Source organism: Colossoma macropomum, unplaced genomic scaffold (assembly GCF_904425465.1).
Source record: "Colossoma macropomum unplaced genomic scaffold, Colossoma_macropomum, whole genome shotgun sequence".
Taxonomy (NCBI): Eukaryota; Metazoa; Chordata; class Actinopteri; order Characiformes; family Serrasalmidae; genus Colossoma; species Colossoma macropomum.
Genome location: NW_023494793.1, coordinates 41,666,397 through 41,682,868, shown reverse-complemented (window position 1 = coordinate 41,682,868; position 16,472 = coordinate 41,666,397). Strand labels below are relative to the sequence as shown.

General features: G+C 39.8%; 1 protein-coding gene across 1 annotated transcript; it reads left to right on the top strand.

Moving 5' to 3' along the window:
• Nucleotides 1-480: 480 nt before the first annotated feature.
• On the top strand, nucleotides 481-15,785 carry dmap1 (DNA methyltransferase 1 associated protein 1). The gene is made up of 11 exons (XM_036579580.1): nucleotides 481-589; nucleotides 3,874-3,975; nucleotides 4,091-4,182; nucleotides 5,229-5,424; nucleotides 6,193-6,351; nucleotides 7,231-7,398; nucleotides 8,676-8,861; nucleotides 9,518-9,589; nucleotides 12,012-12,084; nucleotides 13,364-13,650; nucleotides 15,027-15,785. Exons 2-11 carry the CDS (start codon nucleotides 3,877-3,879, stop codon nucleotides 15,084-15,086), a joined length of 1,392 nt encoding a protein of 463 aa, XP_036435473.1. The 5' UTR covers nucleotides 481-589; nucleotides 3,874-3,876; the 3' UTR covers nucleotides 15,087-15,785.
• The last annotated feature ends 687 nt before the right edge of the window (nucleotides 15,786-16,472 follow it).

The window sequence follows — 16,472 nt, the reverse complement described above, 5'->3', positions numbered from 1 at the left end:
ATATATATACACTTGCTTAACCTACTACAATGGATGAATTGTGAAAAAAGGATGTCTCATGCATAAGATGTTAAATGAATTGCCAAAATGTTTTAATGTTTACATTTCAGTGTAAATGACGGGCTGGGGCAGACAAAAATAATATTTGCTGTACATAGCTTTTATTAATAGTTTTAAGTTATTTATCTGAAACCTGAGCAGATGTTGTTGTGAAGGACACTTCTACCCATGTCTAAAATATCCTTTATCTTTACATACATATTTGAAAATGTAACATTAATGGGACACAAATTATACATACCTGACAAAAGCATACGATACCTGCTCCCCGTCTGAAGAGGACACCCCCACCCCCACCCCCGCCCCAATGCACACACCCCGTTACTGGCCCCCCGCTAAACTGAGTCTAGACCCCTGCTTCAGCAAAACAACAAAGAGCGCGGTAGGGCCTCCACACCGCTAGGGGCCGAACAGGCGCACTCCGTCGAGGAGCTGAACGCGAAGAAAGAAGAACCGCTTCGTTGCCTCAGCTAGCAGCGAAGCCGATAACTCAACAACAGTGACCACCTGGATAAAAAGTAGAGCTCAGGTAAGCGCGAGTGTCAGTTAATTTATTTATGTATCTGTTATGAATGTTTTCGGGGAAACGTAAAGCGCTTCTTCATAAAAAGAAAGCAAATTAATGGTCTGTTTCCGCCGGTTAGCTTGTTTGCTAAGTTAGCCCCCGTTCATTCTAATGGGCGGGTTGTGTTTGAGGCTAAAGCCGCGCAGAGCAGACGATTAAACTAGAATTTAAAATATTTACACGTTTTATCGTCCTTTAACTCGTGTACCTGTGATATGAGCGAGTTAAGGAGCTAATTTTACGAAGCTGAAGTTCTTATTCACAACCGTCATAATCGGGTTTTCCGTTCCACCTTAAATAATGCAGCGGTTACGTTCACATTCTGGCGCCTCTGCGACCGACAGGACGCAAATACAGCACCATTTAAGGTGGAACGGGAAATTCGAAAACCCAGCCAACCACGGCTTCGTGCTCAGTTACGGATAATTGGAGATACTGGGATATTTTAATATTACTGAGGGATGTTTAGCGTAGAGAATTAACTGGTTTTATTCATACGTTTACATTGATGTTTATAGTTTATGTTTATTTATGTTTATATTTGCTGTTCAGTTCTCTTAGCTGTACATACTGTATGTAGGTATGTTACCTCAGTACTCCAGTACTTGGTTGCATCTGTACTTTACTCCCATTCCAGATCCTTTTACTTGCAGTTTGTTTGTGTACTGTATATTTCAAGAGACATTCCTTGTACACTTGGTACTGGTTCTGATTCTGATCTATCGCTCACCAGTCTGTAAAATGCTCTGTGTCCCACTTTTTTCAACTCAGCACTGTCCAGTAAGCTTCACTGGCATGATAGATGCAGTTAGAACTGGGTAAAATGGCAAAAATGCAATGCCAGGGCAAGGCCTTTTTATTTATACAGCAACTTTAATATACTGCGGTCATTTGATGTGCTTTACGAATAAGAAAATGCAAAGATCGTTCAAATTAAAATTTTAACCTCTTATTCTCCAGGGTATATTTTGGTTTGTCCATCTGAATTTACGTGACCAAATCGTAAGGCAAATTATTCAGTAACTGCATTAAGTAAATGTAAATTTTAATTTTATTTTAATTTTTATTTTGTAAAAGCTCCCCTCAAATTAACAGAACGTGTTTTATGATCACACATAATTCACTGCTGAAAGACAAAAATCTTAGACGCTCTTTGTATTATTTTATAAAAATAATTTTTACAGAGCAGATCACTGAAGAGACGCCATCTGTTTATAGTTTACAGCCCAGATTTGTGGAAAAATGGGTCGACTTTCAGTAGAAAAAAAATTGTGAGTTCAGCTTCTTTTATTATAAGGGTTTAAAATTACATTACCCATCTATTTGACTGGAAAGAAGACAGTTACAGCCTCATACGACCCCCACCTTTTGAGTGTAGCTTATGAAATATGAAAATTGTGAAGAATATGACGAAGTGCGATTTGGAACCACCGGTGGTCCCAAGGAGTTGAAAAGGTTAAAAGGTGCAGGAGAGTAGAAATTAAAATTTTGATAAAAATTACATCACGTTATGTCACAGTAAGCTGTCAGTGGATATTGTCAGCACTTAAAATCACTTCCCAACTGCATGTTTGATTGGAAAGAGAGTATAATTAGTCCTGTTTAATTGGACTTGATGGCATGTGATTTCTGTCTAGACAGCTTTTTGTAGCAGCACAGCTCAATGAAGATCATGATTTTCCTTTGTTGTTAACACTTAAATGGGAAAAGCAGCATGCGTTTAGGATTTGGTTAAAGGGGAATTCCACCTGTTTTTCAAAGTTTCTACAGGTAACCTTTTCTAGATCACTGTACTGGTACCGGCACACTTCTGTCTGAGCATTCACTTCCATTTTTTTTTTATGCATCATTTTTTATGCATGAAATGGTCCAGTAATACGGTGATGTAATATATTGTTCAAAAGCTTGAAATGACAAGATTTGGTTCCTGCAAACCATTTTATGATCCGTTATTCACAGCAGTTACGATCGTCTCATTTTCAACATAAGCCCAGAGTGAGCAAACGTGAGCAGATCTGTGGGTTCTTCCCTTTAAAGCCTTGCCACTTTCCACAGAGACGTCATAACCCAAAACGTGGTTTGGAAATTTACGAGTGTGTTGTCTTGATAACAGAAGAGTCAGAGATCAGTTCAGAGATCTGTGAGTCAGGCATAAATCAACTCCTCTATTCCAGCCTCTCTTACTTTGTGTCAGTAATTCATACAATTATTCTGACAGCTGGGAAAAAACTTGTGTTACCTTTCAAATGAGACCAAGATCATGACTGTAGCCCAAATTATATGGGAACAGCACTCCTTTTACTTTGGATATGCCATGTCCGTCAAAAGTGGCGTGACGGTAAACGGTTAAGATGTAAACAGAGTTATTTTACCTGTTTTACTTGATTTTTTTTTATTTATTTATTTATTTATTTTACCATTATTATCTTATGTTCATTATTTTTTATTTGTTTGTTTGTTTGTTTATTTATTATTATTCATATTATTATTTTTATTTTAGTTATTTTATTATTATTTTAGTCATTTTAATATGATCTTATTCTCCTTTTATTTTATTTTGATTTGATTTTATTAACTTTACATTTTAGCTACTTTTTAATTATTGTTTTATATTTTTTATTGTATTTTAATGTATTTTTATTATTGTTTCTTTTTTTTATACTTACCTGATTTGAGTCATTTCTTTAATTAAATGTACTTTTATTATTTGATATGTTCTTACACATTATCAATCCCTTGTTATGTATCAGCTCGGCAACATTGTAAATGAGGGTCCCCTTCAGTGTTCTCCGAGATTAAATGAAGGTTGATTGATCATTAGAGTGGTTTGGTGTGAAACGCCCTGTTCTAGAGAAACTTACTGAGTCAGAATTGTTCACAGTGGTGGTGATAGAAACCAGACATCCACCTCTAAAAGCTCCCTCACAGAAGGTTATAACATGTAATGGTTATGAATACATTGCCTGATATCTGAGACATTGTTTTACGATAGCTGTAAGATGGTTTTGTTGGTTTTCTCAGACGTGTGGTTTTGGATTATAAATAAAATGCCTATATTTGTGTCGTTGTGACCTCTGGTTCCTATCACCACCTCTGTAAAGAAGTCAGGGTCAGTACGTTTCTCTACAGCTAACTGTTTCACCCCAAACCACTGAATGACTTTGTTTACATCTCAGCCATAGAATTATGCAGAAATTTTAAAAACTTGATTGAGTTCCCCTTCAATCATTCACTGTTATTCTACACAGATAATGGCTACCGGTGCTGATGTCAGAGACATTCTGGAGTTGGCAGGAGGAGACAATGATGCAGGACCCATCAGCAAGAAAGATATCATCAACTCAGACAAGGTAAAAGTGCTTAGTGTTATACTGGGACTCCTGTGTTCTGACGTTTCCCTCCCTGATCTACAGGAGTTTATAAGTGATCTGATAAATTTACATCATCTGCATTGTTTACTTTCAGAAAAAGGCCAAGAAATCCACAGAGACGCTGACCTTCAAGAGGCCAGAGGGGATGCACAGAGAAGTCTATGCTTTGCTGTACTCTGACAAAAAGTATGAACACGACCCTCACATCGTTCAGGAGCATTTTACTGCTGTTTAAATGTAATTTTGTTTCGTTGCTGTGTATCATGAACGCCGGTCTCTGTGAGGAGTGCTGGGTTTGTGGTAATATTATGATGTTTTACCTGAACTGAACAGACTCTGTTTTAAGGTTTGATTCTGCAGAGCTGTGATTCTGTTCTGCACTGAGCGCCAACAAAATAGACCCCCCAAATCAGCTCTACCTGTTTTTCACTGCTTTTAATTCTCTCTCTCTTTCTTTTTCTCTCTCTCTCTCTCTCTCTCGCTTTCTCTTTCTCTCTTAACTCTCTTCTTCCCTCTTGCCTTTTTTCTCTTTTTCTTTCATTCTCTTCTCTCTCTCTCTCTCTCTCTCTCTCTCTCTCTCTCTCTCTCCTTTTCACTTTTTTCTCTTTCATTTTTCCTCTCTCATTTTTCGTTTTCTGTTTCTCTATTTCTCCTCTCTCGCTTTATCTTTTTCTCTCTCTCTTTTCTCTCTTTTTCTATTTCTGTATCTCTCTCTCCTACCTTTCTTTCTCTTTTTCTCTCTTCTCTCATTTTTTTTCTTTTTTCTTTCTTTCTTTCTTCCTTTTTCGTTCTTTTTCTTTTCTGCTCCCTTTCTTGTTCTCTTTCTGTTTCCCTTTCTCTCTTTTTTCTTTATCTATTCCTCTTTCTCTCCTCCCCTGCTCTCTTTATCTCTCTTCTCCTCTCTTGTGTTTCTTTTCTCTTGCTCTCACTTTTTCCTTTCTTTCTTCATCCCTTTCTCCCTGTTTTTCTCGTTCAATTTCTCTGTTTCTCTTCTACCTTTCTGTCTCCTTTATTTCCCTTCTTTCTCACTTTTGTCCTCTGTCTTTTGCTTTTTTCTTTCTTTCTTCTCTCTCTTTCTATTTCTTTCTTTTTTCTGTTCCTCTATTTCTCTTCTCTCCTGCACACTCTCTCTCTCTCTCTCTCTCTCTCTCTCTCTCTCTCTCTCTCTCTCTCTCTCTCTCTCTCTCTCTCTCTCTGTGTCTGTGTGTGTGGTGTGTGTGTGTGGTGTGTAGGGACGCTCCTCCACTGTTGCCCAGTGACACCACTCAGGGTTACCGGACGGTGAAGGCGAAGCTGGGCTGTAAGAAGGTCAGGCCGTGGAAGTGGATGCCTTTCACCAACCCGGCCAGAAAAGATGGAGCCATCTTCCATCACTGGAGACGAGCGGTGGAGGAGGGGAAGGATTACCCTTTCGCCCGCTTCAACAAGGTGAGGATGAATGAGGGGGCGAGAGAGTGTCAGTATTTAGTCAGACAGAGAAAGGAAGAGAGAAATGGAGATACAGAGAGAGGCAGAGGTCAGATAAGGAAGCTAATAAGTAGGATGTGAGCATTCTTGGTTGTAAAGGCTTTTGTCCCACTTTATTTTCTCTCTTTTATTTTTACCTGAAGCCCATTTGTAGTCTTTCACAGAAGTTTTTCAAAAAGAGACATCATCAGAAGGGGGTCTTTAAACCAGATCATCTTGCTCTGGAGAACACAGCGCCACTGCTGTTAGAGGATGTTTTCAACAGATGCATCAGTGATTGTATTTTTTATTTTGGCTGGAGTGTCCCTTTAAGGCTGATTGATGTTAATGAACTGGCTGCCTTATAATGTTCCTCATTCAAAAAGCAGTCTGATCTCAAACACTGCTTGTAACATTAGTGCAAATGGATGGAAACCTGTTATCAGATGTGCATATATAAGCTTCTTGAAGGGGAATTCCACCAGTTTTACAAATTTTGTGTGTTAGTAGTCTTAATAGGCTTAATATTTGTGGGGTTTTTTTGTAATTTTTGAATTGCTGTACTGAGAGAAGGAGTTTTGTCCTTCTCATAAACATGCAGCTGGTCAACGAGAGAACTCTTAATTTGATTTTAGATATTCATAGGAGAGGCTGGAGAGCAGGACTGGGGTTAGTTAAAATAATAAAGGTGTTGTTGATCCCTTTGTGACTATTAGGGTGAAATGACTCACTCAGCCTTTTCTCTTCCAGACTGTCCAGGTGCCCGTGTACTCTGAACAGGAGTATCAGATGCATCTCCATGATGATGGCTGGACTAAAGCAGAGACGGATCACCTGTTTGACTTGTGCAAGCGATTTGACCTGCGGTTCATCGTTATCCATGACCGCTATGACCACCAGCAGTACAGAGTAAATATGCTCTTCATACTATATACTTACGGACTATATACTTACAGTATACTTACAGTCTGTCTCAGAATAGGGCTATATTAAGTACTATGTTAGCTTCTTGAGGGGGAATTACACCAGTTTTGCTAAATTTGTGTGTAATTCAGTCTTTGAGATGTAAGCAAAGTCATTCATAGTGGTTCGGTGTGAAATTGTTTGTTGTAGAGAAACTTACTGACTTGTATGTCTTTACACTGGTGGTTGTGATGTCTTCAACACAGATATAGACATTTTATTTACTGTCCAAAACCACCAGTGAACCTACACGAGTCTTCTGAGTTTTTATATATCGCTGCTGTCAGAAGAAAACCTCATCTCCATTTTTCAGTGTTTGACATCATTTGAAAATACCTGTTGCTCTTTACATTGTGTGTAAATTTCATGAAGAATGAACCGAAAGAAATGGCCTAAAATTACTTTGGGGGGTGGGGGAGTCTGGTTCCATTGACTTACACTAAAAGTAGTTTTTTTCCTTTTTATCATTTGGTAGATACAAGGTTTTCTTCAGACAACAGCGATATAATGTTCATGATGGTAAAATAGTGGAAAATCTGGAATAATAAAGCTTTTGCGGTATTTTATCATTGAGGAAAAAGAGCTTTTAGAGGTAACTTGGAAAGTTTCTCTAGAATGAAGCATTTCGCACCAAACTCTGAATGACTTTGTTTACCTCATAACCATTTAAATATGCAGATGTTTAGAAAAATTGGTGGAATTCCCCTTTAACATTTTTTTTTTTTTAAACTGTCCTAATCTCGTTACAAGTAGGATTTGTGTCCATTTCCATATTGTCTCAAAAATATAATTTAATATATGCTAACAACGTCACTGTTTTTCCAGAAACGTTCTGTGGAGGATCTGAAGGAACGTTATTATAATATCTGCGGGAAGCTGACGAAGGTTCGTGCCGTTACCGGCACAGAGCCCAAAATCTACATCTTTGATGCAGGTCACGAGAGACGCAGGAAAGAACAGCTGGAGAGACTCTTCAGCCGTACACCTGAACAGGTAAATGCTCACCTGAGCTTAGTAAAGATTAAGCTGAAGGGAAATGCCATCGATTTTTCAAAATTTCTGCATTGTTGAGATGTAAAGAGGTATTCAGAGTGAAATAGTGACTTTTTTTACGTGAAATAGTTGCATTTAGAGAAACGTACCAACTCTATTTATTTATTTATTTATTTACAGTGGTGGTGATAGGAACCAGGCGTCACCATGACTACAACACAAATATAGACATTTTATTTACTATCCAGAACCACCAGTGAACTTTAAAAAGCGGGCCAGTAGCTTATTACAAATCTATCACGAAGTAATGTATCAAACATTAGGCAGCGTATTCGTAGCTTATTTATTTTATGTAATAACTTTCAGTGACAGAGCTTTCAGAGGCAATAAGCTCTTCAGATATCTGGTTCCTATCACCACCTCTGTGAACAATTCAGACTCAGTAAGTTTCTTTAGAACAAAGCAGCTCATACTAAACCGCTCAGAATGAGTTTACATCTTAACCATTTAATTATGCGGAAATTTTGAAAAATCAGTTGAATTCTACTTTAATTTCCTCTCTCGACTTTAGCAACCACCTTTAATAACTGAATATTATTGTGTTTTACTAATAAATGTGATATTCTTGCAGAAGGAATGCTGTTATTTGACCTGTTTTTTAGGATTACTACTGTCTAAATGCTGTTTAGCCTGCAGGGGGCAGTGTTTCCCAATACATTAACTCCTCAGAGAGTTTCTTAATGTCTTTTTGTGTGTGTGCCAGATAAGTATCTAGAGACTTCAGTTTTCTGAAAGCTAAAATGTGCTTCAACATATGGTTTTATCTTGGGTATTTTGTTTTCTTCTGTTCAGAATAATAAATGGGAAAGTGCTTTGAGAACATGTTCACGGGGACACTGCCTTGAATTCAAGGATTAAATATTTTCTCTCTAAAGTAAAGATATTTATGCACTTAAGCCTATTCTTGAAACTTTATTTCATCATATAAATGGGGACAATTTCACTTTAAATCTCAAATTCTCACTGTTGGGACAGCCTCACCTCCAGAATGGCTACGTTCTTAACTTTGTATTGTTAAAAAATATATATTTTTTTTAAGTTGTTTTGGACCATTTTGATCATGAAGTTTTAGAATATTAGCTTCTTCAGATTTTGTGGAAAAAAGAAGAAATTGAAAAATTGCCCCCCAATTTTTTTGTTCTTTTTTGCTTTAATTTTTTGTACTTTTTTGCACTTTTTTGCACTTTCTCTCGATTCTAATGACACTCTTCCTGTAGGTGGCAGAGGAAGAGTACCTAATCCAGGAGCTGAGGAAGATCGAGACTCGCAAGAAGGAGCGGGAGAAGAAGGCGCAGGATCTGCAGAAGCTGATCACGGCGGCCGACAGCACCACAGAAATGCGCAGAGCCGAGCGCAAGGCCACCAAGAAGAAACTCCCACAGAAACGAGAGACAGAGAAACCGGTAATAGTCACGTTACAGTGCTGCACAAGCAACACAGAGCAGTTTATGCTGTAGCAAAGGAGTACTGGTCATTTACAGGGTCTAGTTCAATGGAAAGTCATCCTTCCTACTCTGAGTCACTGACTCTTTGCGATCAGTGGCTGAGAAGGCAAGTAATGTATTCACTATTTAAAACTGTCTGTATTTACATAAGCATTTTCAGTGTATCAAGATCACGTTCTGGGTTACAGAGCCTTACATCCTTTTCACACACCCAAAAAATATTGTCGGAGCTCCAAACTGAAGCACAGCCTCAAACTCCAGTGCACACACACGCTGCCTGCTTTATGTTTCAGCCCCTGTTCGAGTTTTCGCAGAATGGGCTGTTACTCACTACCGATGTCTTTTGAGTTGCACTGTCTAAAAGAGAAATCATGAGATGTGTTAACTATAAAACCAGGGACTGGAGTTCTGGATAAAGGACTGGAACACTGAATGCTTATGCATGCAACAAGGGAAAATTCTGCCTGTTAATGTCACACCTAAATCAGTGTGTTCCCAGCTTAAGAACACAGTTTTTAATTTGTCAAATGCGTAGTTGTATCTGCCAGTCTAATATTAGCCCTGACAGTCTTATTACTCATTTTGAATGAATTAATTGCTGTATTCTCTTCTAGGCTGTACCTGAAACTGCAGGAATCAAATTCCCTGACTTCAAATCAGCAGGAGTCTCATTGCGAAGCCAGAGGGTGAGTCCAGCATGCACACGTCAGCATAGCCTCAATTCCAGCTGTCTTCAGTTCATCAGAACTGGATTTGCCACAGTTTTACTATATAATAGAATGGAGCTGAATCAGGTATATTATATGCACATGTTGTAACTCCTCTGTCGGCACATTTATGAGTTAAAAGAGCCGTCGCCAGATTCTCTGAATGGATCGTTTACATGCACCCTGATAATCCATTAGCAATCTGACTAATAGCTCTGTCAGAATAGTCTAGTCCAATTGAGGCCATTCGGAATACAGTTTCTATCCGACTGAACGAGGTGGGTAATCCTGTAAATAATCAGTTAAATAGAAGAATAATAACCGTGTAAACGCCTGTATCTGATTACATTCCCAATTGGAAAGTCTAAGTTCGTTCTGATCATGTTCGTCATGCCATAGTGAAAGTTTATACCGTTCAACATGGCGGAGCAGAAACTGGTCTGCAGAGGAGACGAAGTTCATGCTCTGATCTCTAAAAGACGGCGGTGGGACGAACGTCCAGCTTATGTGTCTCAGAACACGACGTCTTCCCCTCGGCCTTCTTTAGTAAGGAATCAGTCTGACATCAGGAGATCGCGAGTTCGATCCCTGGTGATGCTACAGCCGTCCGTAGCCGGGAGTCCGAGAGAGCACAATTGGCCTCGCTCTCTCTGGGTGGGTGGGATGGCCCCTCCCTCTCCCCCCCATCACTCAGCGCGATGCTAGTCAGCGCAGGCGTCTGTTAGCTGACGTAACAGATCTGGCGGTTGGCGCTTTCCTCCGAGTGCGTTCGGCTGTCCAGTGACGTTGCGTGAGCGGCAGTTCGAAAAGAAGCGGTGGTTGGTTTCACAGGTCTCAGAGGAAGCCTGCGTTAGCCTTCGCCCTCCTAGCGTTGATAGCATCGTGTGATTGGGGGAGTCCTAATTAGCGGGTGGAATTGGAGACGACCAAATTGGGGAGAAAAATCGGGTAAAAATTAAAACACAAGCACTGCTCACTGCTGCTCATCTCACTCTGACTGGACTCACGTGATGCTGTTTGACATTATAACGTCTACACGAAGTGTTACTTTACGCATGTGCACAGTTTTGGATCAGATTACTTGTAGTGAGCATGTAAACGGAGTTTTCCATCAGATTGTTGAGTAGAGTGAGAATAAACACCTCAGTCTTAATCTGTAATCAGAATGTATTTAATCGGATTGGCAAAAATCTTTGCATGTAAACAGTTACTCAGTTTGATGTGGTTGAGATAAGTGGTTAGGGCAATATCCTACTTTTTTCTTGTAGTTTATTTTTCCCCCCGAGTTCTAGTTATAACACTTGTATGGTTTTATGTACCAAAGATGGTATGTAATTCATTTTTAGATGACCATTTTCCAACTCTCTTTATTCCTTAGAATAAAACAGGCTGCTTTGATGCTGTGACTAATATATAAGTGAGCATCACCGAAACAGTGAATTCAAAACAGACTGCTTTTGCAGCATAATTTCTGTATATGGACTGGGGAGTGAATGATATATTTAAAAACTTTAACAGTGTTTACACTTTATTTCCAAAAAGTGCGGAAATTCCATAAAATGGGCCCTTTAAAGGAAAAACATCAGGTTGGTATTGGCCATTACTCAAGATTTGGATATCAGTGTGGGTTGTGCCGTCTCTAGTTCGAGGCCATGGAGATCGATTCCAGCTTCAAACTCAAGACACAGTGCATGGAGTTGCCTTCCGTCGCTGCTGCAGAGTTTCTGAGCTTGTTTATGTCTCCTCCTGCTGGCTAAAGGGTGATTAATTAACAGCGTCTCAGGTAGAGCAATGCCCCCAAAGTGAGCGCATTCTTCATAAAGACTGATGAAGGCGAGTCGCTCTGTGCGGAGCGCATTAAGAGATGCGCTCGTAGTGTATGACTCAGACGTGGCCGCTGAGCTGTTGGTCTTGATTCGGGTGGCTAAACCCGTTTTGAAGTGAGTTCTGTGGGCATTACGAGTGAAAGATGCCCTCATTTTTATTTCACAGCACTCAGTTCGTTCCTTCGTGTAGTCTTTTGAGTTTAAAGGTGCTAATGACCCTGCTGCTCAACCTCATGGAATTCAGATATGCAATTTTGTCCTATCTATCTGTTTATCTATTTGTCATGTACCCATGCATAAGATGAAACTGTGAAACTAACGAGTTTATATATCAAATGTATCTATAGCATATGTTTATGTAACCAAAACTCACTCAAAGTAAAGCTGTGGAAGTTATTTATTTACATAATGACTTTAATATTTTTTTTATATATCGTTTGACTTCAGATTGCCTATGAATTGAATGTAGTGAGTTTGGTTTTGGGTTTACTAAACAAACATCAACATGCATCAGTATATGTGTATTTTTTCTGTGGTCTGTGTTGATGAGTGAGTGTTGTGTCTCTGTGTTCCAGATGAAGTTACCGAGCTCTGTGGGACAGAAGAAGATAAAAGCGATTGAGCAGATCCTCACTGAGCAAGGAGTGGGTGAGTACAGATTTAAAGGTCTAATGTTGTTTATTTTTTGCTTTCGAAATCACAATCTGTGGCTTACATTAGATTTTACAAAAAAGACAAGACATGGTTTGTTTCCTTGCTCTGTCACATCTGCATTAACTCAGGAACGTCTTTCTAATGAGCTGATTTAGTTGAATCAGATGTGTTGGTGCAGGAAAAACACTAAACAGTATCAGGATTGAAAGTTGCTGCCGTAACCGATTTATCTTATTTAAAGTGTTGACAGTTGCAGCGGCCGTTTTCTCTTTATTCTCACACCAAACAAACACAACGATGAATTAGACATACAATGAAACTACAAATCAACAGCAAACAAAACACAAACAGTCGCTTAGCTGGCAGGGAGAAAACTCAGTGGCTTGAAACCACAGTGTAAAATCTCCCACCTGGCTCGAGGCCCGGTCAAACTCCACTACCGCAATATAAAGGCTCCATGCTTGTGGCCCGTTTGATCTCTGCTACCAGGGTGAAAAGTTTTCCGGCCCGTGGCCCAGTTCAACTCCGCTACCACAGTGAAAAGTCTGCCGGCCCAGTCACACTCTGCTTCCATGATAAAAGGTCTCAGGTTTGTGGCTCCGTCACACTCCGCTACTGGGGTGAAAAGTCTCGACTCGTAGCTCAGTCAGACTCTGCTGTGAAAAATCTCTCGGCTCGTGGCCCAGACAAACTCCACTACCAGTGAAAGTATCTTGGCGAGTTCTTTGTCAACAATGGAAAACTCCCTGGCCAGCAGGGAAAGTTTAAAACAAATTACAGACGTACCACAAAACAGTGCTAAACAAATAAACAAAGACTGCTATAAAGTGGCAGCCAAAATGCTTGTGCAGACACACACACTAATATATAAATTGTACCCTTTATCCAGATAATTTCTGTTAGTTTACCGGCTTTTCAAAGATCTGTTGCAAACATTAAAATGGTTTAATGAACTGAAATGAGTCCGTGTATCTCTTTTAAGACTTTCTAAACAGGATCTTCAAAAATGCTAATGAAGGTTCGTTCCTCCTCCCAGTCCTAAAGTACCCCTGATCTGGAGAATTTCTTGCTCTGATTTTTGCTCTGAATCAGGTGTGCTCGAATAGTTGCTTTCAACTCGATCCCACTGGTCTGCTCAATTTTATCTGTTCCCTGCCCTGACACAACTGATCCAACACTAAGCATTGGTGCGCAATTGTACACTAGAGGAGACTGACTGGATTGTCGCATTTTGCCTGATCCTGCCTGATTTCCTCTTTATTTTCTGTTGTAGATTTGAACCCCATGCCCACTGAGGAGATTGTGCAGATGTTCAACGAGCTCCGCAGCGACCTGGTCCTCGTCTACGAGCTCAAGCAGGCCCACAGTAACTGTGAGTATGAGCAGCAGATGCTGCGGCACCGCTACGACGCTCTGCTGAAGGCAGGGGGTGCTATGACACCCCAGAGTGAGAGCGGCGGGGGTCCTGACAGCCAAGCTTGGCCTGGACCTGATGACATCAAAACAGAAGCCAAGGAGCAGATTATCGATGTGGTGGGAGCGCCACTCACGCCCAACTCGGTAAGCAGACAAAATGACTTAATTATTGGGTTTTTGCTCACTAGATCCCACCAAATGGGCTTTTTACAAAGTCTTGGTTTTGGATTTTGTCAGGGACCATTTACAAAACATTCCTCTCAGGATCTCAACAAAAACAATGCACCAAAAGCGCACAGTTATCATAATCCTGATCCTGAACAAGTAACGAGCTCTCCTGATCACCGAGCACAGATGCCCAGCTGCACACAGCAATATTCACATTTCACACAGACCCACAATGATTATTACCTGTACAGTCTGTGAAATCATATGAAAAAAGTAAACTATATAATTCACTGGAACAATGTAACGTCTTTCTAACATTATGTAATGGTCTGAACATCATGCTCCACCAGAAGACAGAGTAGAGCCTGCATTTTACGTTTTAGCCAGAGGTTCCAATATAGTGGCTTAGAAATATTGGTTTTCTTTTTTCTTTTTCTTTTAATTTCTATTTATTTCAAAACCACAAAACTTCTTTTCTCTGTGCGTGCGTGCGTGCGTGCGTGCGTGTGTGTGTATATATATATATATATATATATATATATATATATACTATATATATATCATATATATACACACACACGCACACTAAACCAATATTAAAATTATTAAATGTCACAAATATGATTATTATTATTAATATTATTGTTGACATAACCATTAGCAAAAATAAATAATCAGTGTCAAAATGTCTAATCAGTAATCAAAATGTCAATAGTTAGGTTGAGCACAGTGATTATTCTGGCAAAATGCATATTTATATAGCCATGTTTATATTTTCAGTGCAAGTCGATGCAAAACATTTCACTTTTTGATCATATGCAATTTATCAGCCATGGATAAATGGCTACAAACAGAAAACTTTAGAATTTCTTTTGCTGATTATGTTTGTGATTATACAGATAAAATTCGATAGGCTACATTGATTTTGCTGCTATATTTGCTTGCATTTGAAATGTGATAAACTCAGCTCATTAAGAGGAATAGAGCTTCCAGTGTCTGTTAGTGCTTTTGCTATCAGCTCATTTTTCACAAGCTTGCTGTTTTCGAGTTGAAGATGAAATGTGACTAATCTTTTATATACTTTAACAAGAAAGGTACAAAGCTTGTACAGAATAAAGCCGCCAGCATCACTGACTGCTACAATTAATGGTTATGGTTGATATAATTGCTATAGTTGAAATCGCAGGTATTGTCGTCATGAAGATTTGGGTTCATGAGATTTTTTTGTGTGGTTGAACAGCTGCCATCTGTTACCCTGAAAAGCTGCAGATCTGAGCAGTTTTAAAGGTATATGATTTACAACCGCGAAGTTTTGTTTGTGTTTAAACCAAATTCTCTGCTGCATTCCACAGCGCAAACGCAGAGAGTCCGCCTCCAGCTCCTCCTCCATCAAGAAGATGAAGAAACCTTGACATGGATCACTTTTTAAAGGACGTTTCTGGGAAGAAAGGGACGTTGTTAAGCAGTCTGCATCTCTGAGCGTGGGGGTTTGTAGCGCAAGGTTATGGTTGTGGGCTGTTCATCACTCCAGCAACTGAAGATCAAGTTGTATCTTCATCATTGACGTGGTCTTCACAGGCTGACCACCTCTTGCCTTCTGTTCTCTCCTTCTCAAGCCTTTCTGCTCTTCACTGTTCCTTCAGAAAGCCAGTCTTATCATCCTATTCCTCTGCTGCCTTATCTTCATGTTATGCAGCTCTGGCACAGGGGAAGCCTGCTGAGATATGAATTGCTGGAGAAAAGATGAAATAGGGGAACACGTCTGGAATGAAGGAGTATTTGCTGAATGGTATGGAAAAAGGATGTTTTGGATCCTATCTATGTCTTAAAAGTCCTAAAAAAATTTACGTTTTCCATCCTCAGAGTTTCATGTTACAGGCTCCTGTGAAAGTTGGACTGTTTTGGTTCAACAAGTGTGCCTACAAGTGTTATTCTGCCAACCACGTCTCTTAGCTCTCGTCCTGACCCCCATTTCGGAGTAATCTGGCTGAGATGGACAGACCAAGCGACTGCTCTAGCGCCCTCTACAGTCTGCCTGCTGTATTCAGACCCAACACCTGGCTGTGAATCTCCATTAATTAAGATCTAATAAATGTTGTGCTTTTTCACTTCTGGTGTTTTCCGTGTGCTTGTGGGATTTTTGCTGTTATTTCAGATGCAAAGCAGTTGATCGACCAGAGTTCTTAAGTTCATTCTAACTCGGTCCCACACTCACTCGGTCACTTTTGGCAGGCTAAAGATTATCCACAATGGGGTGTGTTTAGCATTCAGGTGGCTTTAGTGAGCATCATTGCAAGAGAGGAAACTGGCGTTAACCCACACCAGCAGGATCTGGGGATCTCCATAGAAGTTCTCCTGTATATTGTTGTATGTGTATTAAGTAAAAGTAGAGAATTGGTAGTGATGACAACTGTTACTTGCTAGCAACGTTTCCATCGACTTTCTGTGCAGACTGCAAGGTATATTATGTTCTATTGTATTGTTTTTATTATGTATTCTTATATTCATCCTGTCACATTTTTGAGGGCTTTTCAACTCCTGTTATAGTACAGTCAGACAGCGCTTTATGTACAGTAATGACACCAGTGAGCATGAACCACTTTATTCAGCCAATAATCTGATCAGCTCACTGACCAATCGGCACTCAGCAACAGTATTGCAAACCAGTCAGCACTCAGTAGCAGTAATGCCAACCAGTCAGTGCTCAGTAGCGGTAATGCAAACTAATCAGCACTCAGTAGCAGCAATGCCAGCCAATCAGTGCTCAGTAGCGGTAAAGCTAACCAATCGGTGTGCAG

What these genes read in the sequence shown, in the direction of transcription:
- dmap1 (XM_036579580.1), top strand. Translation starts at nt 3,877, where the DNA reads ATGGCTACCGGTGCTGATGTCAGAGACATTCTGGAGTTGGCAGGAGGA. An exon ending in TCAGCCGTACACCTGAACAG is followed by an intron (nt 7,399 to 8,675) that starts GTAAATGCTCAC and finishes CTCTTCCTGTAG; the next exon opens with GTGGCAGAGGAAGAGTACCT. An exon ending in CCTCACTGAGCAAGGAGTGG is followed by an intron (nt 12,085 to 13,363) that starts GTGAGTACAGAT and finishes TTTCTGTTGTAG; the next exon opens with ATTTGAACCCCATGCCCACT.